Source organism: Cetorhinus maximus, chromosome 26, assembly GCF_964194155.1.
Source record: "Cetorhinus maximus chromosome 26, sCetMax3.hap1.1, whole genome shotgun sequence".
In the NCBI taxonomy this organism is placed as follows: domain Eukaryota; kingdom Metazoa; phylum Chordata; class Chondrichthyes; order Lamniformes; family Cetorhinidae; genus Cetorhinus; species Cetorhinus maximus.
Window position 1 is genome coordinate 34,256,044 of NC_135904.1, and position 27,082 is coordinate 34,283,125.

Below are 27,082 nucleotides of genomic sequence, written 5' to 3' on the forward strand. Positions count from 1 at the left end.
TTGATCAGGAATACTCAGAGGAATGAGGGACAGTCATGCCAAACTTTGATGGTCATGACATGTCATGACTCAGCGAAACAGGGAGATTTTTTAAAAAATAAATTTACTGACTAGGCCAGTATTTATTGCCCATCCCTATTTGCCCTCAAGAAGGAGGTGGTGAGCTGCCTTCTTGAACTACTGAAGTCCATGTGTTGTAGACACACCCACAGTTCTGTTAGGAAGGGAATTCTAGGAGTTTGACCTACCGACAGTGAAGGAACGGCGATATATTTCAAAATCAGGATGGTGAATGGCTTGGAGGGGAGTTTCCTGGTGGTGGTCTTTCCAGGTTGCCCTTGTCCTTCTAGATGGTAGTGATTGAGAGTTTGGAAGGTGCTGCCTAAGGAGCCTTGATGAGCTTCTGCAGAGCATCTTGTATATGGTACACACTGCTGCCACTGTTCATTGGTGGTGGAGGGAGTGAATGTTTGTGGATGTGGTGCCAATCAAGCAGGCTGCTTTGTCCTGTATGGTGTCAAACTTCTTGGGTGTTGTTGGAGCTGCACTCATCTAAGCAAGTGGAGAGTATTCCATCACACTCCTGACTTGCGCCTTGGAGATGGTGGACAGGCTCAGGGGAATCAGGAGGTGAGTTATTCACTGCAGGATTCCTAGCCTCTGACCTGCTCTTGTAGCCACAGTATTTATATGGCTAGTCAGTTCAGTTTCTGGTCAATGGTAACCCCCAGGATGTTGATAGTGGGGGATTCAGCAATGGTAATGCCATTGAATGTCAAGGAGTGGTGGTTAGATTTCTCTTGTTGGAGATGGTCAATGCCTGGCATAAATGTTACTTGCCACTTGTCAGCCCAAGCCTGGATATTGTCCAGGTCTTGCTGCATTTGGACATGAACTGCTTCAGTATCTGAGGAGTTACGAATGGTGCTGAACATGTGCAATCATCAGCGAACATCTCTACTTCTGACCTTATAATGGAAGGAAAGTCAATGATAAAGCAGCTGAAGATGGTTGGCCTGAACCCAATGGAACTTGGGAGTGACTGTGGACTGTTTCCTATAAAGACTGCAATCCTGCGGAGAGTGTGCTGTAAAGTATATGCGCAATGTGGGGTTATTGGTTACATTAAGATATTAAGTAGGGTTATCTTTTAGGTAGCTTAGAGTATTAGTTGTCTACTAAGTAATGTAGAGTCAGCGTTGAGTTTAGTTTGTTTGTAACAGTAAAAATTTTTAAATGTGAAATCTTGGTGCACGATTCCTTTAAGTTGGTCACTGGGAATTCAAACATCTTTAAGTTATTGGTCTCTATGGAGATCAAAACTGTGAATAGATTGGAGAAGCTGGGACTGTTCTCCTGAGAGAAGAGAAGGCTGAAAGCAGATTTGATACAGGTATTCAAAATCACGAGGGGACTGGGCAGTGTAGATAAGGAGAAATTGTTCCTATTGGTGGAAGGATCGAGAACCAGAGGGCAATTTAAGGTAATTGACAAAAAGAGCAATGTGACGTGAGAAAAACCTTTTTAAACAGCGTCTGGTTAGTATCTGGAATACACTGCTGGAGACTATGTTAGAGGCAGGTTCAATCATAGCATTCAAAAAGGAATTAAATCATTGTTTGAAAAGGAAAAATTTGCTGGGCTATAAGGGAAATGGCAGGGGAGTGGCGCTAGGTCAGATGCTCCTGCAGAGGATTAGGATGGAAATCACAGGCCAAATGGCCTCCTACTGTGCTGCAACCATTCTGTAATTACTGTTTTATTATCACCTTATGTAGGTCAGTGTCAAAGTTTGCCTTATTTTAATAACACTCCTGAAAAGCACCTTGGCATGTTTTAGTACATTTGCATCATCTGCACAGATGCAAATTATTTTTGTTTATTTAACTGGAAAAAGGGAGAGAGTGGGCAGGAGGGGGAGGAGTTCACACACAGTTCAATGGGCCCTGGCTTATACCAAATGTGGATGAATATAAAAAGACCAAACATGAACCTTGAAAAAAAAATAGCAGAAACAAAAACTATTGCTCGACTCACCATGCACCCACTCACTGAAGGCAGTCACTGTAAAATGAATCCCATCATATGTCTGAAAGTCCCTTCTTGCTATGGCCATACCAGTTGATCCATTAGGCTCATATAAACGTTTCTCCTCCACAAATGATTCTGATGCAAGAACAACTCCAACGATAGCCCATGGCTGCCTGAAGCACATCAAAATCCAGATGGGCAAAGATTACACTGAATATGCTTGGTATCACAATCGATTTACAATGTTTTGTTTATGTGCCTATACTTGCCTTATGCATAATGACAATACTTTTGAAAGCTACATCTAAAATAGATTTGGGGGGGCGCTATTTGATTCTATTGCTGATTTTGTTACTTAACCATTCTTTGCAACAAACCTGGCCCGTTGCCCTAGAAAGGACATGGGGAGCTGTCCATGGTGGTTCCTATTGTAATCATTAAATTATGCCTTTGTGAAATGTATATGGCGTTGGCATTAAACCAAATCTACTGAAGTAAGACATTGTAGCCCAGGTAACATCAAGGCTGTTTGAATGGTGAAAATGCCACCCCCGTCCAGTAGATATTCATTAAGCTCCGTGTCGAACATGATCATACATGTTTTAGTCTGCATAACAAGGGCATTCATTTCACTTGCAGTTTAAAATAATGTAAATGTAGTATTTGTACCGGGAAAGAGTGAACACTACTATAATAAGGAATAGGATGCGCGGAGAGGTAGATCACCAAAAGGCAAAAACTGCTGGAAGGACCCATCAGAATATTAGGTGCCCGTGGAGAGAAGGGAGGGATGGAAAAGATGGCAACATGTTGCTTCGATCCGCACGTTTCGCCAGTCGCTCCGGTAGATCTGAAGAGGGGCTTCACCGGGTTGAATTTCCCAAGACCGAATTTCACCCACAAGGCTGGAATCCAATTTTAGACGGGCGAAAGGCAGAGGGTTAACGCTGGTGAGTGTAGTCCATGGACTTTCTACACGTGTTGGTCTTCACTGGCCTTAAGTGAATGAGTGGATACCATGAACCTCAATTCAGAACTGGGGGTCGATCATACATACCACCCCCCACCCCAACATTGTCAGAGAGTCTGCGGCACGTACACATCTTCAAGTGGGACTTTATTCAGCGATGGCGTCTAAAGGAGGGCAATTCTGTGTTTGCTTTATTTTCCACCCTACTCTGCCCTGATCTCTCCTCGGCCTCCTATTTAACTGACATTGCCTTACTAACCTACTCTCTCGGAGACCAGACTACGGTCACCACAGGCAACATGCTGGTTACAGACGGGGAAAACCGACACTCAAACAGGGATTTTCACGACCACCCCATGTCTCAAAGCGCTTTACACGGCCAGTGAAGTGCTTTTGAAATGTAGTCAGTCAATGTTGTAATGTAGGAAATGCAGCAGCCAATTTTGGGCACAGCAAGATCCCACAGATAGCAACAAGCAGGTAATGTTTTTTTTTCTGATGTCGATCCCAGGGGTAAATATTGTCTGGGACACCGGGGTTAACTCCCCTCCCCTACTTAGAAATAGTGCAAAGGGATCCTTCACATCAACCGGAGCGGGCAGATGGGGCCTTGGTTTAATGTCCAATGGGGAAAACTGCACCTCGGACAGCGCAGCACTCCCTCAGTCCTGCACTGGAGTGTCAGCCTGGATTTTTGTGCTCAGGTCCTGGAGTGGGATTCAACCTGAAACTTTGTCACCTGAAGGTGGGAGTGCTGCCAACTGAACCACAGCTGAACCAAGGCAGGGGGTAAACAGGATGTAAACAGATGGACTAGGAGAGGTTGTCCTGAAGTGTAACCTGTGGATCCCATTAGAGAGGCTGAATGTCGCACCCACCAGGCTGCAGTAGGGGAGAGGGAACTGGTCTGTCAAATATCTAAAGGACTCCTGCAGCCAGAGAGATTAAATAACAGAGGGAGAGAGAGAGAGAGATCTGTCAGCACATTACAGGACACGGTATTTTAACTAGAATCGGATCAGTAAACTTCTGGAAACCATTTTACATCTTACACTCTGGTCAAAATAAAAGCAGCTGCTTTGAAAAGGTGAATTCATTCTATAAAATCATTAAACAGGAATATTCAGTGACACACTTGCTGCAGCCACAATCCATCCATTTGGTAATGGGGCAGGCGCCTTACCTGTAACCCAGATGCCTGGCCTGTTGGCTGCCGAGCAGCTCTCGGATATCATTTCTGGCCGACACGGTCAGACTCCGGGCCGCCGAGTCGCCCACAGCAATGGCCACAATCCGTCCTTTCGGTTGGGAGCGCAGAAATTCCTGCAGCCGCTTACTCTCGTTCGCCCAGAGATGGGTGTCGAAGCGGTCAGCCGCCAACACCCTGGCCGTCCCCTGGTCTATAAGGCGGACATTGAGACCTCTGCTGCCCCAGTGCTTGTCAAAGCGATAAGCTCCATACTGCAAACCGCCCGGGTACAGAGACCGACTCAAATGTGTCCAGGACAAGTTTCTCTTGCCGTGTAACTCTAAGGTGCCTCCCTTGTCCACTCCAATGAACTTCTTACCAAAATGCTCCACATTCGGTCCATCTGTTGACTTGCCGAAGAGAGTGATGGAGGCGCTGGCGGTGTAAGGGCACTTCTCTGCCCCGATGTGCAATTCCCCGCCGTTCCTGATCAGAATGTAGCGGCTTCTTAAACTGATGGGAGATTTCGGAGTGTCCGTGAAGACCAGTTTCCCTGTGAAATGACACCCACAACCAGTCAGCGATGGGCAACAATACTGACAACTGCCAACAGTCAATAATTCATGGAGGACCCCCTCCCCTCCCCTCCCCTCCCCAATCTCCACTTCTAACTTCAGTGCCTTAAGCAATAGCTTCACTCCGCTGGTAGCATTTTGCGATTTTAGCCCCGGGATCTGTGTTTTGCAGCCAACCAGGAATGTTAAACATAATCATGGGAATCGCGTTTTTAATATAAAGTGTTTTGCATGTTAATTGTCTGGATGGGTGAATTATGAGTATTTTCCGGCGTTAGGTGGTCAGCAATCTGAAACTCACCCCCATTCTCTATGATAATTGAATGGACAGAGGCTGAAGATTCCAGTCTCAGGAACATCCCGCGTCCAATTTTAATCTTCTTGTTTTCATCGTGTCCTGGATTCCAAGATACTAAATATGGAGCCTTATCTGGGCATCGCGCTAAAAGAGAATATTCATTTCACTATAAAATGTTATTGTACTTTCAAATATATAGATTTCAAATGTTGTTAAAAAGGAAGCCACACACCTGTTGTACCAACTTCATCCTGCTCTATGTGATGTGCTGCACAGACACGTTCGGCTCATGTCTGCTGTCGATGCTTTGAGTTAATCCTAGTTGCACGCTGTGAAATTGATGGATTATCGATAATCCATATTGATTAACCTAGAATTGATTCTAGCCCGAGAGGCCAGGCGGGTGGCTTATCGAGAATCACAACGGAGAATGCACAGAACTCAATATAAAACCTACAGATCACACACACACACACACACACAGACACCCCGAGCCCGCACTCCTGGGGGCTCAGAATCACCCCAAATATCACAGAAATTCCCCGCAGCAAATCATTTCTTCAATCACTATTTCAGTCCGCTTCTCCCCCAGACCCCGGTTCCCAATGCCCCTCTCCCAGCTGTGCCCACCTGTAACAGGAGGAGGGAAGCCCGACTCCGCTCCCTGTCTTTCCAGTCGCTCCTGCCCGATTGGGATCCTCCTGTGCGGCTGTGGGTATCGCTGCTGCTGCTGCTGTCCCGGTGCCTGTGTCCCGGGTCCCGGTGCCTGTGTCCCGGGTGGTGCCTGTGTCCCGGGTGGTGCCTGTGTCCCGGTGCCTGTGTCCCGGGTCCCGGTGCCTGTGTCCCGGGTGGTGCCTGTGTCCCGGTGCCTGTGTCCCGGGTCCCGGTGCCTGTGTCCCGGGTCCCGGTGCCTGTGTCCCGGGTGGTGCCTGTGTCCCGGTGCCTGTGTCCCGGTGCAGGCTCTCTCTCTCTCTCTCTGTCGCTCTCCCGCTCCCGCTCTGCCCCTCTCTATTTATTGAGCCTCTCTCTCTCTCTCTGTCTGTTCCAGCTGAGCGCTCAGCCCCGCCCCCCGGCTGCTGATTGGCTGGAGCCGCGCTTAGTTACAGCTGCTGTTAGGATACCGCCAGTGACGCGGGGGAAGCCCCCCCCCCCCCCCCCCCCCCCCCCACCCCCAACAACTCCTCCTCCGGTGATCCCCCTCCCTCACTCCCGCCGGGAGCCTCAATCACTCCCTCCCCTCATTCCCTGCGCACTCCCTCCATCCCTTCCTCCTCACTCACTGCCCCTCCTCACTCCCCTCCCCATCAGGGTATACTCCTCCCTCCATCCCTCCCTCCTCACTCACTGTCCCTCCCCTCAATCCCCTCCCCAAGAGGGTATACTCCTCCCTCCATCCCTCCCTCCAGGAGCCCCAGTTACTCCCTCCCCTCACCCCCTGGGCTCTCCCTCCATCCCTCCATGCTCTCACATGAGGGTCTCACTCCATCTCTCTCCTTCCCCTCACTCCCTGAGACCTCACACCCTCCACCCACAGGAGTGTCACCCCTTTCCTCAATCTCCCTCCACTTAGGCTCCCGGGGTCTCTCTCTCCCCCTCATTCACCCTCTTTCCGGCTCTCCAGGGGTCTCATTTCCTCCCTTGTACTCTCCGAGGGTCTCCCTCACCCACTCCCCCCCCACCCCTTCCCTCTCAATTTCCCGACTCACTCTCCCCACTCAGTCCCTCCCTCTCCCCCTCACTCTCCCCATTCACTCCCTCCTTCTCTCCCTCACACTCCCTCCTCCCTCACCCCCAGTCTCCCGGGGTCTCACTGCCTCCCCGCTTTATTGAAGCGAAACCCCACAGACCCTCCCAGATTCCGGCTGTGCTGTCAGTGTGACCAGCGACAGCTCATCGCCCACACCGCGCAGGCAAGAATCATTGTCAAGGATTCAGCCCCCGCTACACCAACCCCCCACCTGCATCCCCCCCACCCCCACCCCTGCACCGCCTCCCCCCCCACCACCTCCCACTAAAACCTTCAAGCATCGGGTTTCTGGGGGGGGAGAAATCTTGTTTTCTAAACACTGATACCTTAGCAAACAAAACTCCCAATCTGAGTGTGTATATATCCCTCTCTCTCTCTCTCTCTGGAGATTCCTGCTAAATGTCTCCTGGGGCTTTGGGACGAGGGACTGGTCCATTCCCAGGAAAACGCGGTCAGGATTGCAAATCAATGCTCGCTGCCGGGGGTGCTGCCCGGTGAGAGCCAACAGCAGCTCCGGGATTCAGACAGGCGAATACAGCACAGCGGCGGCGAGCCGACAGGTCAGGCAAGGCTGGGAGAATCCCCCAAACCCTGCAAACCACCTCACTGAAATCATCCAGACCCCGCACTTCACCACCACATGGCCAGATAAACAGCACCTATTCTCTCCCTTTAAGAACACTCGCAATCGGAGCAACAATCAGCAGCAAAATCCCAAATCCCCGCTTTCTCTCCAGCACCCAGAGCACTGATCGCCCAGGGGGGTATTTCCTAACCTGATCCACTGATTCCCACTGACATCTCACATCATTCCCAATTTTGGACTTTCTTCTAAAACTTTAGAAATACCAACACATCTCTGCAGCTGTTTTGTTTTTTTAAAAGCACCAGGAGACGGGCGGCCTCGAAAATAACACGTTTCCCCTACATTGTAGACCGCTTCTGCTAAAAGTTTATGTTGGGACTGAGGGCGTGTGTTATTTTGGGGTGTGTGAAGCACAAATCACCGAATCCAAAACACATATTAAAATGCACATTGTACACCAATCTCACTCCCTGTGACCTCACACCCTCCACCCACAGGAGTGTCACCCCTTTCCTCAATCTCCCTCCCCTTAGGCTCCTGGGGTCTCTCTCTCTCTCTCTCTCTCCCCTCATTCACCCTCTTTCCAGCTCTCCAGGGGTCTCATTCCTCCCTTGTACTCTCCGAGGGTACTCCCCCCTTCCCTCTCAATTTCCCGACTCACTTTCCCCACTCACTCCCTCCTTCTCTCTCTCTCTTCCCATTCACTCCCTCCTTCTCTCCCTCACTCTCCCCATTCACTCCCTCCTCTCTCTCTCCCCATTCACTCCCTCCTCCTCTCCCTCACTCTCCCCATTCACTCCCTCCTCTCTCTCTCTCCCCATTCACTCCCTCCTTCTCTCCCTCACTCTCCCCATTCACTCCCTCCTCTCTCTCTCTCCCCACTCAGTCCCTCCTTCTCTCTCTCTCTCTCTCCCCATTCACTCCCTCCTCTGTCCCCCGTCTGACAGCATCATTGAAACCAAAACACTGAAGTCATTACTAGTTCTTCAATTGGCATTGCCCACTGGAACCCCAGAACCCCGGAACCTTTCATATTCTTCCGTTTCCAATCCTTAATCGATTGCTTTTCAATTTAGGATCGCCCATACATGCTCACTAAAAGCAGCCCAAACTGTCCTCCAACTCACACAGGATCCCTGATTGCTACATGAAAGCCGAAATGACCACTTAAACAGCGACCACTGAACAGACAGGCGCTTGCCAAGAACTTCATATTATAAAAGCATACTTAACAGGGAAAAACATGTCAGGGCATTTCAGCAGCAGGAAACTGCACAATCCAAGAAGCTACTGAGGGAAGGAGGGGAGAAGACAAGAGGTAAAGTCAAGGTCGCAGGTTCCTGGGAGTCTGTAAACAGGGCTAGTGGTTATAGAGGGCGAGTGGTCATAGAGGATTCGTGGCTCAGAAGAGCAGAGAGTGTGATGAATCAATATGGGTAACACTAGATTACCTTTTTAAAAAAATATTCGTTCATGGGATGTGGGTGTTGCTGCCTAGGCCAGCATCTATTGCCCGCCCCTAAATGCCCCTTTTTTTCAGACGATATTTAAGAGTCAAGGGTCTGAAGGGACACATGTAGTCCAGGTAAGAATGGCAGATTTCAAAAGGGCATTAGTGAACCAGATGGGTTTTTACAACAATCGACAATAGTTTCATGGTCATCATTAGACTTTTAAGTCCAGATTTTTATAGAATTCAAATTCCACCATCTGCCGTGGCTGGATTCAAACCCGGGTCCCCAGAGCTTTACCCTGGGTCTCTGGGTTACTAGTCTAGTGACAATAACACTGCTCCCCTTTGGTTACTAAAGAAAATTTCACACAGCAAACTGTCCTTCTAGGGATGGGATAACCCAGTCAAATTGATGGATTATCGATAATCCATATTGATTAACCTAGAATTGATTCTAGCAAGAGAGGCCAGGCGGGTGGCTTATCGAGAATCACAACGGAGAATGCACAGAACTCAATATAAAACCTACAGATCACACACACACCCTGAGCCCGCACGCCTGGGAGCTCAGAATCACACAAATATTACAGTAATTCCCTGCAGCAAATCTTTTCTTCAATCACAATTTCAGACAGCTTCTGCCCCAGAACCAAAAGGCAGCCCTCCTAACAAAAATCAGCATGTCTACATTGATGTCTACAAGCTGATCCCAGAAGGCATCCCGCTCACATTCTAGGGCCACCTGGGCAACATCAGGACCATGGAAGGGAAGCAGGCTGCCAGCGCACCCAGTCATGCCACCAACCTCCTACCACCACCACAGGGCCCTGCCAGTCCTGTCTTAGCCAGGCCCAGGAGCAGGCCACAAGACTAACCCGCCGCACGTGTGAGCTGGGAAGTTAAAGATAAGGAGGTTACTGAAGTAGGGTGGAGTGAGGCCATGGAGAAATTTGTAAATGAGACTGAGGATTTTGGATTAAATGCTGAAGACAGTATCTAAGGGGTAGTGGTAGTGGGAACAGAGCTGATAGGTGAGTTAACCCTGAGTGGTAGAATTCTGGATGAGCTGGAGTTTCCGTGGGGTGGAACTCCGGGTTGTCAGTGAAGAGACCCAAGAGACTCCACGATGGTAAAGGCATTGCTGATGGTTTCTACAGATATTGTAGAAATTAATATAGGCAGTCTTGACGATGTGGAGTTGAACAGGACACTGAGCCCGAACAGTGTCAAGTTTACTTTTTGCAAGTAGCCCAGGTGAGAAAGAGGGGGCAAGAGGGGGCCAAGGATGCAGAATTTCTGGGAAGAATCAAACAGGATGGCTTTAATGTGAAGCTTAAGGACTGGCATATAAACATCATCAGGCATGGATAAGATCGTTTACATCATCTTTTTCATTTATTAAATTTCACATTCTGAAATAATCACTTTAATCGAATATTTTCCCAGCTGTGTTACTTTTTATCATAATGGTAATATGTCCCACTGTGATTCACGATCAGACCAACACCCCAAGTCATTACTTTATACTCTTAACTTCACTGAACACTTAGATATAGAACCAGCCACCAATACGTCAGCTACAAGAGCTAATAATACATTTTTAATAGAACACTGGCTGTGGGGATATTATGCGTATGAGGTTTTACACAGCGTGAAACTCTGATAACTCAAAGCACAAATTGGTTCTTATTGTATTTTTTTAATTCATTCTCAGGATGTGGGCATCACTGGCAAAGCCAGAACTTATTGCACATTCTTATTGATATAGCTGAGCAGTTTGCATTAGTATAGGACTGGAGTCAAATATCAACAGGCCAGACAGGGTAAGGATAGCAAGTCTCCTTCTCTCAAGGACATTAGAAAACCCATTGGGTATTTATGACAATCTGACCACTTCATAAATACTTTTACTGAAACCAGCTTTTTATTCCCAGGCTTCTGTTTTTCCAAACTGAACTCAAGTTTGCAAACAGCTATGATGGGATTTGAACTCAAATGCCTTCAAGTGATTAATCCATGCTTCTATTTTACTAGTCCAGTAACATAATCACTACATTATCATACTGACAATTCAAAATCTTGGTGAAACAATATTTAACATTGGCTTTTGTATTTACCACCTTCAATAGATATTTCAATGTTAAAATCCTGGAACTCCTTTCCTAACAGCACTGTGGGTGTACCCGCACCACATGGACTGCAGCGATTCAGGAAGGCAGCTCACTGCCACGTTCTCTAGGATAATTAAGGATGGGCAATAAATGCTGGCCTAGCCAGCAACACCCACATCCCATGGAAGAATAAAAGAATTGTGGAGCTGCGTAGTGACCATAGTATTACTGTATGTTGTGCACTCACTTCTATTTCACCACCATCTCTCTTGACCTCTCCACTGTGTCTAAATTGTCAGACTGCTTATCTAGTACAGGATGAGTAGACATTTCCTCCAGTCAAATATTGGGAAGATCGAAACCATTGGGAGGAATTTTCAATCCTTGGTCGCAGCTGAAACAAGAGGGACCTTCACTGGGTTGGGAACATGTTGTGATCTGCAGTGGGCTTTGCCAAGGCTCTTTAACTGAGTAATGGCATTAGCATCCTGCTTCCAAGTTTCCCGTCTAATCATGTGCTGAATCTGTCAAAGAAAGGATTTCTAATTAAAAGAACTCTGACATGGTTGAGAAAGGCTTGACTGGACCGGACATGGATTCCTGAGACTGCAGTAACCAGAGGAATGGAGAGGAAATCTGGGAAGGCTGCTCCCTGGATCTTGGGGTCTTACCTGGAGGGCCTGCTGTTTGATGTGAGATGGTGTTTGCCAAAGATGGGAGGAAGAGGCCAGCCTCACAACCTAAGCAGGGGTGAATGGAAGTGGCCGAGGAAGTCAGCAGCAGAAGTGTGTTCCTTTCAACTTGAATACCGTTCACTGAGAGGATCAAGGTCCTTGGGAGGGCAAGAAAGGTGAGTGGCATAATATGTTCAGATGCCAAGCCCCAATCTCTGACTTGCCCAGTATTCTTCTGCACAGCACTCCTCAGGTCAACACATTTCGCAACTCCTTATCCTGTGGGCAACTCACTTCTTCATCTAGACAATCAACACTTAAACTCACCCTTATCTTATTGCCTTCATGCATCCCTGTCTAAAGTCACCATCCAAAAATATGGTCCTTCCCTGCTACACGTGCAAGCCATTACTAACACCCACTCTGTTTTCTCTCTTTGTAGGAGAAGCACATAACCTCGGGAGAGGCAGAGATCTGCAGCGAGAGGTACCATGTCGACTATTAGCAATGCATGCTCACCTGCTCCACTGGGAAGGAGGTCATGTTCCAGGAAGCTGTAGATGTCAGCAGTCACCAGCAGTGAGAACCTGAGCTTCCTGAGGCGCTGGTGCTCAGACATGTCAAGAGAGCTGATGCTTTGTCTGTAGTGCCTGTGTTGGGGGTCTCACATCTTTGGATCTGGATCTCAGTGTCCATCCCTCTGCCCTGTGGAACAGCATGTGGCTGCAGAGAAGGCAGCTGCCCTGATGCTGATGCTGTTGGTGCTGGTGTTGGTCTTGTTACTTCCTCTTGTTCCTCATCCCAAGTGCAAAGTAGAGCTGCCATGTGGTGAAGGCTGCCAACAGGGTATTGCAGCTTAAGGTGAATGAAGTACTAGCCTGGTGAACTGTGCTCTAAGAAGTTGGCAATCACCTGTCAAGTAATGACAGTACTCCCTGGGGTGAAGTGCTCTGAACACCAGACTCTCACATGGCCATGGCTTCAGCTCTTCAATTTCATTGTTCAAAGCCTTCCCAGCCTGTCAGTTTCACTTAAGAAGCACTCTCTGCTGTGCGCTCGCCTGGCTGACCCTGGCTGTGGACAGCTCAGGAAACAGGTGTGCCGGCTGTTAAAGCCAGAATGGTTGGTTTAAACAGTAGTTAATGACTGATCTGAATACCTTCATTACTTACCCGACAGCTCCACGAGGGTTCCCTGTTCACCTGCTTACCTTCCCAGATAAAACCTGGAAGATGCTTGAATCTTGCCTCAATGTCACTTTCAGGGGATTTAACTCCCCGCATGCACTCAAACCCAACTCCCCTTGCTCAACAGAAATAACCCCATTCTCTTCAGTCCCTGTCACAAACTCAGTTCCTTAATCATCAACTCCATCCCTCTCCTTGGCAACTATCTGAGGTTGAACCAGACTGTTATAACCTCGGTGTCACATTTGATCTTGGTACGAACTTCCAACCATAAATCTGCTCCATCACTAAGACTGCCTATTTCCACCTCTGTAACATCAACTGACCCTGCCTCTCCGTCAGCCCATCAGCTGCTGAAAACCTCACCGATCTAAACTCCACTACACAACATACTCCTGGTGTCAATTCTGCTGCCTGTATCCTAACATGTGCTAAATGTTGTTCATTCATCACCCTTCTGCTCACTGACCTACATTGACTCAGAATCACAGAATCCTTACAGTGCAGAAGAAGGCCATTCGGCCCATTGAGTCTGCACTGGCTCTCTGAAAGAGCATTCTACCCAGTCCCACTCCCCTGTCTTATCCCCGTAACCTTGTACATTCCTTTTCTTCAGATAGCAATCCAATTCCCTTTTGAAAACCTCGATTGAACCTGCCTCCACCACCCTTTCAGAAAGTTTGTTCCAGTCTCCAACACCCTCTGGGTGAAAAAGATTTTCCTCACGTCACTTTTACTCCTTTTTGCCAATTATTTTGAATCTGTGCCCTCTAGTCCTTGATGCTCTTTTGAGTGGGAACAGTTTCTCACTATTTACCCTGTTCATACCCCTCAGGATCTTGAATACCTCTATCAAATCTCCTCTCAGCCTTCTTTTCTCCAAGGAAAACAGTCCCAACCTCTCCAATCAATCCTCATAGCTACAGTTCTTCATCCCTGGAAACATTTTTGTGAAATTTCCTCTGTACGTTCTCCAATGCCTTCACATCCTTCCTTAAGCATGGTGCCCAGAACTGGACGCAGTACTCCAGATGATGTCTGACTAGTGTCTTATACAAGTTCAACATGACCTCCTTAATCTTGTACTCAATGCCTCCATGACTCCCAGTTAAGCAACACCTTAACTTTAAACTTCTCATCCTTGTTTTCAAATCCATCCATGGCCTCACCCTTTTTGGCCTCTATAACCTCCACCAGCCTCACAACCCTCCATGATATCTGCGCTTGCCATATTCTGGCTTCTTGAGCATCCCCAATTTTAACCATTCTACCAATGGCAGCCGTGTCCTCAGCTGCCTAGGCCTTAAGCTCTGGAATTTTCTCCCTAAAGCTTTGCATCTCTCTACCTCGCTTTCCTCCTCTAAGATGCTTCTTAAAACCAACCTCTTTGACCAAGCTTGAGGTCACCTGCCCTCACACCTTCTTATGTAACTCGGTGTCAAATTTTCTAGAAAGCACTCCTATGATGCGCCTTGGAACATTTTACATTAAAGATGCTATGTAAAGACAAGTTGTTGTAGTTGCATAGGTCCATTATTTTGGGTGACTAAAGTTCTTGCTGCAATTGCAACAAGCAGTCAAGGTATTACAGTCTTCACTCAGTTTGATAGCACCCTGTGCAGTATGTCTCACTCACAGCAAGTCCATTGCTATAGGTATATACAATGCGTTTAAGGAGTCAACCATGGTTCAGTTGGTAGCACTCTCAACTCCGCATCTTTAGATTGTGGGTTCAAGACCCATTCCAGGGATGTGAGCTTCTAATGTGATCAAGGCCCTGGATGGATGTAAAAAGATCCTGCGGCAGTAGTGAATAGAAGACTAGGGGAATTACTCTGCCCAATTATAGTCCCCCAAACATCATTACTAACATAGGTCATCTGATTTTTATATGTGGGATCTTCCTGTGAGCAAACTGTCTGCCACATTCCCCAACATTACGGCAGTGCCTACACTTCAAAAGTACCTTATTGGTCGTGGAAGTGTTTTGGGACAAACTGAGGGTATGAAAGGTGTTAAATAAATCCAAGATAAAAGCAAAATATTGCGGATGCTGGAAATCTGAAACAAAAACAAAAACTGCAGGAAAAACTCAACAGGTCTGACAGCATCTGTGGAGAGTAAGACAGAGTTAATGTTTCAAGTCTGTATGACTCTTCATCAGAATTAAAGAGGAATAGAAATGTGGTGAAATATAAGATGTTTAAGGGGGGTGGGACAGGTGGAGTTGGATAGAGGGCCAGTGATAGGTGGCGGCAAAGGAGAGATAGCCAAAGGAGAGATCCAGCTCCACCTGTCCCACCCCCATTAAACAGCTTATATTTCACCATATTTCTATTCCTCTTTAGTTCTGATGAAGAGTCATTCGGACTCGAAACGTTAACTGTATTCCTCTCCACAGATGCTATCAGACCTGCTGAATTTTTCCAGCAATTTTGGTTTAAATAAATCCAAGTTGTTTCTTCTTTATGCTATGTTCCAATATTACATCCTCCACTCTACTTTTGGTTGTAACTTTAAGTGAGTCTGTTATTTTCTTGAATTTTCTTTTTAAACATGACAGTAACTCATTACAATCCTGCCAGGGTTCAAGCAACCTTCAGTAGTGCTGTTGCTCCACATCACCTGTGCCTTCCAAATGTTTGGCCCTATAACTGATGCCGCAGGAAACCTTCTCAATTTTTACAAGAAAATTCTTTAATGTGTCTTGAGCCGTCCACTCTGTTTTAAAATAATAAGGTTTCATGAGAACTTTACAGAAAATAACAAACTGGGGATCTGAAACAAAGACAGCTAATGCAGGTGAGTCAGCATTTCTAAGGTGAACCCTCCTTCAAATGTGCCGGGGGAAGTATTCTCCTCAAAATGTCAACATCTTTTCTGTCTACGGATGCTGACTTGTGGATTTATAGCATTTCCTGCTTTGGTTTATGAGATCATTGCCTGCTGGAGAGAGTTGAAGTTTGCATAAGGACAAACTAGTAACTCAAGAATCGAGGAGCCTACTTAGGTTTGAAAGTACAGAAAAATATTTTGAGCACATGCTGTTTACAGGGAGTCACAATGTGCAGTGAAAGAATAATTGGTGTGATTTTCAGTCAGCTTGGGTGGTCCATTTTTAGAGGAAATATTTTCTGTTGGCAGACTATAGTTATTAATTAATACTGACTAAATTATGATTAAAATATTGAAAAAAATTAAATGGTCATAGACTAATCGAAACTCTTTACAATGGGCAAACGTGCATTTATACAGCATCTTCCATAACCTCAGAATGTCTCAAATACTTTCACAGCCACTGTTTGATGTGTAATCACTGTTGATTTGTGGGCAAGTACAGCAGCTAATTTGTACACAACAAACTCTCACAGGCAGCAAAGCGAGAAACAACCAGATAATCTATTTTTGTTGTCTGTTGTTTAAGAGGTAAATATTGACCAAGACCCCAGGAGAACTCTTGTTTGAACAGTGGCACAGGATCACTTACATCCACCTGAATAAGCAGATGGGGCCTTGATTTAAGGTCTCATTTGAAGCTGTCATTTCGAGTAGTGCGGCACTCCCACAGTACAGTACCGTGCTGAAACATCAGCCTAGATTATGCGTTCAAGCCTCGAGTGTTGGATTGGACCCCTGACATTCTGACTCAGAGATACGAGCACTACAGAGTGAGCCAAGATGACACTTAAAATATCAGAGAGGGAATGGCAGTGGATAACACAGAAGTGACCCTTTATTGCTAATGTTACTGCTTTCTACAGTCAGGCTGACATTTTCAAAGTAGGACACTTATGAAGTAAGTTTCCATCACTGCCTTGCTATTGTATGATTTATTTTGATCAGGCTATTTTCATACAATATACTGATGCTGGTTTAGACTCCCATTATAAACCAAACAAACAATATTTCAGTGTCTCTGAATAGGGAAGATGCTATGAAGAAAACAGTCAGTTCACACACAATTTTTGCAGGCATTGCAAGGGTAGAAATACCAGGAAGCAAACAGTCTATTCATACTTTCATAGATAGTGAGAATCAATAGGAAGCATCTGAGACAACCATGAAAAGCTAGTGATGTCTGGTAAGAAGAAAACTGACTGCCATTGAATTGTGTCTTGAACATCAAGCTGATCATCCAGTCAGCTTTTATCAGTTCCTGATTTGGTTGGAAACAAAATTTCAGTAATTGGCATTAACATCGTCTTTCAACAATCCTACCTTACACAGCACTGACTGACCTCAAAAGACAGTTTCCCAAAGATTTTTAAAAGCATATAGCGCATCTGATCTTTCTTTACTTTAAACTGCACATTTACCCAAAGCTCTAATACACCTCGAACAACCCAAGCAACAATATTAAGCAAGAAACAGTTTATTTCAGGTTAATTTCCTTTCAGCTGCGATTTAGGATACAGAAAGTGGATCAAATGTGATCCCAGTAGCTGACGAACAGCTTTTGAGTTTATGATGAAGCTGCTCTTTGCAGACAGCAGGTGGCAGTACTAGCAATGCAGTCGGGGAGAGAGTTGCTGGAAGGTAAGTTACTGGTGGGAGATTTGAAAATTAACATTGCCTGGATTCTTCTTGTTGTTATGACATATATAGAGACAAAAGACACAAATAATCAGAGAACTAACTAGTCGATTGCCTACCTATTTTTTTCTTTCTAGTCATGAGGGTTCTGGACAGAGTAGGTAGGGGGAAAAAAAACTTCCCCACTGGTGGAAGGATCGAGAACGAGAGGGCACAGATTTAAGGTAATTGGCAACAGAGGCAATGGCGACACGAGGAGAAACTTCTTTCACACGGCAAATGGTTAGGATCTTGAATGAGCTGAGAGTGCGGTAGAGGCAGGTTCAATCGAAGCATTCAAGAGGGATTATTATCTGAAAAGGAAGAGTGTGCAGGGTTACGGGGAGAAGATGAGGGAGTGGCACCAGGGAAATTGCTCCTTTGGAAAGCTGGCACAGACACGACGGGCTGAATGGCCTCTCTCTTGTGCCGTGACGATTCTGTAATAAAAGGGATGATGACCACATAAAGTTTTTTAACTTGGCTTGTGTAAGAGGCAGTGCTGCTCCAGCGTCATTTATTAATCTTTGTCCCTTTTTCCTCTCCTGAAGAAGTTAACTTTTTCTGGTGGACAGTCCCAAGTGCAACTCCAGTTCCTTGTCCAAGTGAGCCATCTATTAAGTTTAGTTGGAAGTGTGACTGTGAAAGCCATCACCATTAAACCCAACCTTCCCTCAGGGAGTGTCCGAACATTCCCGCTTCCCAGCTGGGCTCAGTGGCCACAATCAGGAGTGGGAGCCACATCCGAGACTCCTTCTCCACAGCCCAATGGAGGTCAGTTGTGGTATCTTTACACCTGGCCCAGTTGACCTGAGTTCACTGAACAGATGGAGGAATGAACCTGGAACTTTATAATGTGTTGAGTTTAGAATAATGCTGGTGCATTCACCTACCATCTTCCCCAAACTTACAATCAATTGATCTCTCTTACTTACTGACCCCAGTCTGATGTCTCCCCGTCCAGTGACACAGGCAGTGGGGCTTTGGCCAATTCTCTAGTCTGATGCCCTGCTCTCTTTTACTCTTCGCTAGTCTCCTCATTGTTGCTAATCTCCCAGAGAGGACACATAAGGCGTCCTGCTTCATAACCAAAAGCCTAACTACACAAGAATTAGTGGAATGAAGACCAAGGCTGGGACCAAAGATATAGGCTGTCCCTCTGCTGTCCTTGGCTTGTGCATGAGAAGTAGTGCTCCCAACAGTGACCATCAGGCCCATATTCTTGGGACTGAGATGTGTTGGCATTTATTACTTGTTTGGCTGGCTTGCTAGGTCACTTCAAAGGGTGCTATATTTGTGTAGGACTGTGTGTGTGTGTGTGTGTGTGCAAATGTGCGAGAGTGTGCATTGTCTAAAGGACATTAGTGAATCGGTTTGCTTTTCAATCACAATCCAACAATTTCAAGGTCACTTTTACTGAGGTCAGCTTTAATTTTCAGATTTTATTCTAAATTGAATTCAAACTCTCAAACTACAATTGTGGAACTTGAGCTCCCATTCTTGCTGGCTATTTGTTCAAACCTTCTGGATTCCTAGTCTAGTAACATAACCACTAAGTCACCTTGATTAACTGTTTGCCCAATTTTCCACTTTCCCATTTAAAGGAATAATGATCCCTAGTTCCCACCTCCCAAACAAGCCTTAATAATGGACCATGTTTCTGTCCAGTTCTCCTCTGTTCTGTTTGTATTCAGTTTATAAGAGGACAGAGAAAGGGCAATGTCTATCAGCTTCACTCTCACCTCTCTGGGGCTGCTGCTGCTGCCTCTGTCTTGTTTCATCCAGAGACCCACACTGAGCTACACCAAATAAACTAAATTCCAAAGCTGTCCACATTTCACAACGAGATGTTAGATGTCGTTCAACAAGATCAGTGCACAGGATGTAAGATTCCGCTCTTAACACAAATCACTGGAAAGTCTGTCACGGAATACCAGGAGCATTCCGGCAAATCATCCGGCAAAAATAATGTATAGAAGCAGATTTAGTGAATGGGTTGGATTAAAATTAATTAAAACACTTATTTTTAAGTATTTTAGATGGTATTTTATCAGACAGTTGGATTAATCAAAGGTGGGCCCAGTGAATGTGATGCGAGTAGTAGAATAACAAATACAGACAATATCATCACAGTCAGGTTTTTAGAAAATGGGTACATACTTAGGAGCATAGAGACAGGAGTAAGCCATTCAGTCACTCAGGCCAGATTCACCATTCAGTTATATCTGCATCTCAACTCCATTTACCCACTTTAGCTCCATATCCCTTGATACTTTTACCCAACAAAAATCTATTCATCTCAATCTTAAAAATTTCAATGCAACCTCAGGTTTCTGAGGGGTGGGGGTGGGGGTGGGATTCCAGATTTCTAACCATTGCGTGAACAATTGCTTTCCAATTTCCCTCTGAATGACCAAGTTCTAATTTTAACATTAACATAGAAACATAGAAACTAGGAGCAGGAGTAGGCCATTCGGCCCTTCGAGCCTGCTCCGCCATTCATTATGATCATGGCTGATCATCCAACTCAATAGCTTGCTCCCGCTTTCTCCCCATATCCTTTGATCCCTTTCACCCCAAGAGCTATATCTAACTCCTTCTTGAAAACATACAATGTTTTGGCCTCGACTACTTTCTGTGGTAACAAATTCCACAGGCTCACCACTCTCTGGGTGAAGAAATTTCTCCCCATCTCAGTCCTAAATGGTCTACCCCGTATCCTCAGACTGTGACCCCTGGTTCTGGGTTCCCCCACCATTGGGAACATCCTTCCTGCATCTACCCTGTCTAGTCCTGTTAGAATTTTATAGGTTTCTATGAGATCCCCCCATCATTCTTCTGAACTCCAGCGAATATAATTCTAACCAACTCAATCTCTCCTCATATGTTAGTCCCGCTATCCTAGGAATCAGTCGGGTAAACCTTCGCTGCACTTCCTCTATAGCAAGAACATCCTTCCTCAGATAAGGAGACCAAAACTGCACACAATATTCCAGGTGTGGTCTCACCAAGGCCCTGTATAATTGCAGCAAGACATCCCTGTTCCTATACTCAAATCCTCTGGCTATGAAGGCCAACATACCATTTGCCTTCTTTACCACCTGCTGCACCTGCATGCTTACCTTCAGCGACTGGTGTACAAGGACACCCAGGTCTCGTTGCACTTTCCCCTCTCTCAATTTATAGCCATTCAGATAATAATCTGCCTTCCTGTTTTTGCTACCAAAGTGGATAATCTCACATTTATCCACATTATACTGCATCTGCCATGCATTTGCCCACTCACTCAGCTTGTCCAAATCACACTGAAGCATCTCTGCATCCTCCTCACAGTTCACCCTCCCACCCAGCTTTGTGTCATCTGAAAATTTGGAGATATTACATTTAGTTCCCTCATCACTAATATATATTGTGAATAACTGGGGTCCCAGCACCGATCCCTGCGGTACCCCACTAGTCACTGCCTGCCATTCGGAAAAAGATCCGTTTATTCCTACTCTTGTTTCCTGTCTGCCAACCAGTTTTCTATCCATCTCAGTGGATTAGCCCCGTTTAACCATATTCTCTGCACTCGTTAACCTACACTGGTTCCCAGTTAAGCAACACCTTGACTTTAAAATTCTCAGCCCTGTTCAAACCCGTCTATGGTCTTATCCTCCCCCCATCTCTGTAATCTCCTCCAGCCCCACATTCTCCAATGTATCTGCGCTCCTCTCACTCTTGCAGCTCCCCGATTTTCCCTAAGCTCCCAAATTTCTTCCCTAAACCTCTCCATCTCTCCACCTCTCTCTCCTCCTTTAAGACATCCTACCTAAAATCCATCTATTTGATCAAGCTTATGTTGCTTGATGCTGTTTGATAATGCTCCTTTGAAGTGCCTTGGGATATCTTAATGCCTTAAAAGTGTTCTATACACATGCAAGGTGCTGTTGTTGATTATCCAGTAAGGGAAAATTGTTTCTCTATATCTAGCCTATCATCCATATAACATTTTAAACAGACACCAAAGTTTCGTTCCCCTCACCCGACAAGGGAGGCTCTGGAGAAGATCCAAAGGTGACCCACAAAGTGATAGCATGTCTCAGAACTGCTTAGTCATCAGGATAGGCTCAGGGAATTGGGGCTTTATTCATTGAAGACTTCAAGAGATGAAGGGAATAGATTCTGTCTGGATGGATAAATTAGTTAAGCTGAATAGACAGGCGATAACTCAAAACATGGATATAAAATATGAAGGGAAAAGAGTTATGTAACTGCAGTGTCTCTTTTTAGAATGTAAACTATCTTAAAGAAGAGCAGGGGAGCTCTCCCCGGTGTCTTGGCCAATATTTATCCCTCAATCAACATCGCCAAAACAGACGATCTGCTCATTATCACATTCCTTTTTGCGGGAGCTTGCTGTGCACAAATTAGCTGTGGTGTTTCCTACATTACAATAGTAACAGTGCTTCAAAAGGATTTCAATGGCTGCAAGGCCACTTTGGGATGCCGTAGGGTGGTGAAAGGCACTATAGAAACGCAAGGCTTTCTTTCTTTTTCTCCATGAATCATTGACCATGGAATCGATTTGCTAAAATGTGTGCTCAGCATGGATTCACTGAAGTCCTTCATAGCAGCAGGATACATCCCTGAAAGTCAAGGGCATTGGGACTGATGGGCCAGTTACTGGGAAGATGATGGTATAGTGGCAATGTCACTGGACTAGTAAGCCAGAAGCCCAGGCTAAAGCTCTGGGTACATGGGTTCAAATTCCACCACAGGGGGATATTTGGTTAATAACTCTGGAACACAAAGCTAGTCTCAGTAGTGGTGACTATGAAACTATCATTGATTGTTGCGAAAACCCATCTCGTTCTCTAATCTCGAATCTGTGTCAACATCCTTTCCCAGCCTGGCCGACATATGACTCCAGACCCCTCTGACCTAGTAAGGGCAATTAAGAATAGCCAACAAATGTTGGCCTTGCCATCCTATGAAAGCAAAAAGAAGTTGGTATTTTCCTTGTTTGAAGGGAGGTGAATACTTGTACAGAAGCATAATCAGACCCCACTTGGCATACTGGAAAGATATACTAGAATTCACGAGAACGATATCAGCGTTTAATGGGTTAAAGTGTGTGTAGACAGGGTGCATAATCTCAGTTTCGATTCCAGTGAATTTAGATGGTTAAGGGGAGAAAGTTAATTGAGATTTAAAATGATAAAGGATTGGATCTAGAGAGAAATGATTTCCTCTGGTGGTGGTGAGTGGGGTAGGTCCAGAACAAGGTGGCATTATGGTGAAATTAAAAATTCAGGCCCCATTCAGGAGTGAAATGTTTTTCAGGCAGAAAGGTAATGAAAATCTGAAACTTGATCCCCACATAAGAGGCTCGGCAAATTGAAACTTTCACAATGGACGGATTTTTTTTTGTGTTGGGAAAGAGTTTTAAGGGATATGGAGTAAGTGTAGGTTGGTAGAATTGAGACACAGGTTAGCCACAATCCAACTGTGGTGCAACAGGCTTGAGGGGCTGAAAGGCCTATTCCCGTTCCCATGTAGAAACATTATGCTCAAGATTATTCTGCCTGCGACCCTCGGGATGTAACAGGTGATGGTACAAGGCTTTAGTTTAGTCTTACCTACCATTTCTGAGCTGCCATCATTGATCCTTACATTACTCATGTGGTAACTTTATGAGGTAGCTTACAATAGAAGCTTACACGCTAAAACTTATTGTTAGAAATCATACTGACTTAATTAAACTCTTAAAATAACATTGGCAGAGAGTGAACTCATTGCATCAATGTTGGGAATTTGTTCATGCACACTTAGTTCCCAGAAACTGAAATAAAAGAACCAAACAAAGCCCTCAGCTTTAGAGGATGCCTTCTAATAATGTAAGCAGCCTTCCTGGTTAAACAGAACCACAGCTGCAAGATATAACACATTCAATGTACAATGTTTACTGTTACAGTCACAAGTAACAGCACAGGAATGAAGAGAATCATTGAGTTACCATCCTGTTACTTATTTGGTCCTATGCAAAGTGCTTTAGGATAAGGGGATTACTGAGTGAGAAAAGGCAAACATAGCTTTGCCTCCAGTTTTTGGGAGGTTGCATAATTGGAAATGGGTAGAGTGAGGATAATCTGCACTTATTTTAATTAGTTAATTATTAATTTGAATAGCTCAGATAACCAATACTGACTTAACATGCAAGGAAGGAATGCATTAGCAAATATATGGTTAAATCCAATGTAGAGTGGACAAGTTTGACAGTGCACATAATGGTGGAACTCAACATGACTGTCATGCAGCAGATTTAGGAGTGTTATGAAAATTACCTCAATACTGTCAATGGGCTATAAATTCATTGATGTACCTAATCATTCCACTGAATAGGTCTTGAGCTCTGAAATGGTTCTGTTTAAAACAACAGAAAGGCTTGCATTTCTATAGCACCGTGTGCAAACGTGTGACACCTCAAGGCATTTCACAACCAACTAACTACATTTGAAGTGTAGTCGCAGTTCTAATGTTGGAAACGCAGCTAATATACGCACAGCGAGATCCCATACACCACAAAACATAGTTTGTTTTACTGACATTGATTGATAGATAAATATTGGCCAGGACGCTCAGCCAACTCCTTTGAACACTGCCATGGATCATTTACATTTGCTTGAGAAAGTAGATGGGGCCACGACTTAACATCTCATCTGGAGGATGGTACCTCTGTCAGTGCAGCTCTCCTTCAGTACTACAATCAAATGTTAGCCTTGGTTATTTGGTCAAGTACCTAAGTAGGGCTTGAACACATACATGCTATTTAATAACCTGCACTTGTGTTGATTGTAAATATGAGATGAAATGTCTAAATGTATATTTTTGACAAGTTACAATATATTCCGATTTCCTTGATGGTATTTAACAGTCACAGTCAGCATGGGCCTTATTTTAAAATAGTTCATTTTGGGATTTAATTTACATCGTGAGATGCAAGAAACAGGATGCAAACTCTCAGACAACATTTTGCAAACAAGGATCATTAATTTCACTTTGGAAAAGAGAAAAACGCTATTGCTGGGAATCTGAGAAAGCAGAGAGAATGTTGGAGAAACACAACTGGTCAGTCAGGAGGAACGAACAGTTTACTGATCTGCACAAGCGGACAATGTTTTAAGTTCATTCTCGGGAAGTGAAGATCGCTGACAAGACTGCATCTCTATTGCACGTCCATAGTTGCCCTGACAGCTGGTGGTGGCCTCACTGATCTGCTGCAAGTGCAGCAATGTTGATACAACTGAGTGGCATGCCAGGTTACTTCGGTGGGTAGTTAAGAGCTATACGTTGCTGCATACAGTCTACACGGTTGCTGCATACAGTCTATACGTTGCTGCATACAGTCTACTCCTGTTAGTTCACTCATTTCATTCATGGTATTGAATGATTCAAATTGGAATTGTGCTGGAAAAGTCTCCAGTACCATCTTATTCCAATTGCTTGATTCAAATAACTGGATAAATTACATTTCTTAGCATGAAGAAAAATGCTGAATTAACAGTTAGTTTGTAAGTCCAACCATTTCAGATTTTGTTTCACTTTTACTTCTCTTTGGCATCTATCCTAGACTTTGAGATGATCCAGTGATTTCTCAACTAAATATATTTATGGACAGATACCAAATATGTTCATGAATTTAGAGTACTCAATAAATCTACTTAGAATGAAAGCAATATTATAACCAAATACATACCATACTTATTACGGCTGTTACCTGTCATTCCCAACACCATTTGTTCCTTATTAACCAACAGTTTCTTCACAATGGAGAACGATCCTGCTTGGTGTGTGTCCAGCAACAAGTCCAACTTTGCCAGGAAGAGTAAGACTTGGTAAAGTAGCTGTGGCTTTATCTTAACCTTAACAAGATTGAGCGGATTAATTTTACTGAGTTGGTGATTCAGCTTCTGATCACAGGTTGCAAGTGGGAAGAAATCCCGTGACAAGTTTTTCCCTGAAGCTTTTCTCAGTACATAGTTGGTTACTTCAACAAGAGAGTCACAAGGCAGTAGTGTTTCTTTCATCTCCTTCATGCTCTGGTAGATAGTCAGCAAGCTGGCTTCCTGTTCCCCTTTTCTGGGCTTCATACTCCGTGCTGATCGTCTGTAAAGTGGGTAAGCGCCAGACAAATTGGCCTTGCCATCATGGGGCATGTGTGGCACGTTTAAGGAAGAAGTTTGGATATTTCGGTCAAAACCTGTGGGTAAAAAGCAATTAAATAGTCAGAAACTTTTAACAAAATATAGAGATTGTAACACTGGTCCACTAATAAGTGCTTACTCCCTGCTATCAATTGCTCCATACTGTAAAAAGTGAGAAAGACTTGCATTTATATAGCACCTTTCATGAAATTAGGACCTCCCAAATGCCTAAAGCCAGAGAGGTATTGTTGAACCGTAGTCACCGTTGTAATGTAGGTCCCACAATATAATGAACAGATAATTTGATTTAGGTGATGGTTGAAGGATAGATATTGTCGAGGAAACTGGGGATAACCCTCATCCTTTTCCTTAAAATAACACTATAGGACCTCTCGTGTTCACTCGATGACAGACAGAGGCTCAGTTTAACACCTCATCTGAAAGGTGGCTTCTCCGGCAGTGCCGCACCACACTGGAGTACAAGCCTAGACTATATATTCAAGTCCCTATAGTGGGACTTGAACCCATAACCTTCTGACTCAGATTCAAATCTGCAACAACTGAACCACAGCTCGCTCATGTGCAATGCAGTTCAAGAGAGAGTCCATAACGGGGAGCCTCCACTTTTCCTTTGATCATTATCTACATACTGACTAATCTCCCTTCTCATTTTTTGATGTTATGCTTATAAAATACTTTAATGCTCCTATAGGAGATTTTGCAATCCTTTCCCTCATATTTCCTCTTAGCTTTCCTCAACCGGAACAAGAGGGCGTAATCTTAAAACTTAAGCAAGGTATTCAGGAGTGAAATAAAGAAACACATTGTCGCCCAAAGTGTAGTGAAAATCTGGAATTCCCCCCTCAGTTGGGTTGCAACCAATGGATTTTTGTTAGGTAAGAATATCAAGAGAGATGGAGCCAAGGTGGAAAAGTAGGGTTGATGTACATCTCAGCATGATGTAAGTACAGTAGAACAGACTCAAGGGCCTTAATAGCCTAAACCCTGTTCCCATGTTCCTTAACTCTTCTCGCTTTCTCTTTTTGGTTTGTCTTTGATTATTATTTTTCTTATGGGCAATTTCCTCAGTTTTAATTGCTTTCTAGCCTCTTTAATTGCCCATGGTATGCCAAAACTGCTAGTAATGTATGTCCTCCTTTATAATGAATATACTTATTCTGTACCCCTGTAATCTTATTAAAAACATTGCACTACAGTTCTGCGTGCCAATTTCCCCTCCACCTCCCCCCTGCTAGCTCCTAATCTAATGAAACACATTTTAGGAATTCTTCCTTGTACTCCCTCTCTGTCCAAATCGATAAGTAAAAGTCGCAGCACTCATTCAAATAGCTTGGCAGGAGCTGTGATGATACTGGCCCTATCTTGCAATGCACAAGACTACTGCACGGTGAACTCCTGCTGTACTTTCTCTAGTTTTTTCTCTTACTGGTTAAGCTGGCATCTAAATAGATGGTGTAACAGGTGATACTAACCCCACTCACA

The 27,082-nt window shown here is 44.8% G+C and overlaps 2 protein-coding genes across 6 annotated transcripts in view; both read right to left on the reverse strand.

The window, feature by feature from the left end:
* Window positions 1-5,799, reverse strand: part of cemip (cell migration inducing hyaluronidase 1) — a 246,588-nt gene extending 240,789 nt beyond the window's left edge. Inside the window, exon 1 of one of the 2 annotated variants that reach the window (XM_078530479.1) lies at window positions 5,694-5,799. The gene's annotated coding sequence lies outside the window, so the exon portion shown is untranslated. The remainder of the gene's footprint in view (window positions 1-5,693) is intronic. The other variant, XM_078530480.1, reaches the window with a different exon arrangement.
* The window catches only part of LOC144668432 (cell surface hyaluronidase CEMIP2-like), a 165,473-nt gene that overhangs the window by 116,576 nt on the left and 21,815 nt on the right, over window positions 1-27,082 (reverse strand). For 3 of the 4 annotated variants that reach the window (XR_013573498.1, XM_078530477.1, XM_078530476.1), the window contains exons 2-5: window positions 25,132-25,635; window positions 5,067-5,207; window positions 4,185-4,743; window positions 2,038-2,204 (exon numbers count right to left, since the gene is read on the reverse strand). Coding sequence is in view for 3 of the 4 variants with exons in the window: in XM_078530477.1 (XP_078386603.1) it covers window positions 2,038-2,204; window positions 4,185-4,743; window positions 5,067-5,207; window positions 25,132-25,635 (1,371 nt within the window). In the remaining variant the exon portion in view is untranslated. Of the gene's footprint in view, window positions 1-2,037; window positions 2,205-4,184; window positions 4,744-5,066; window positions 5,208-5,295; window positions 5,434-25,131; window positions 25,636-27,082 lie in introns of those variants that run through there. The other variant, XM_078530478.1, reaches the window with a different exon arrangement.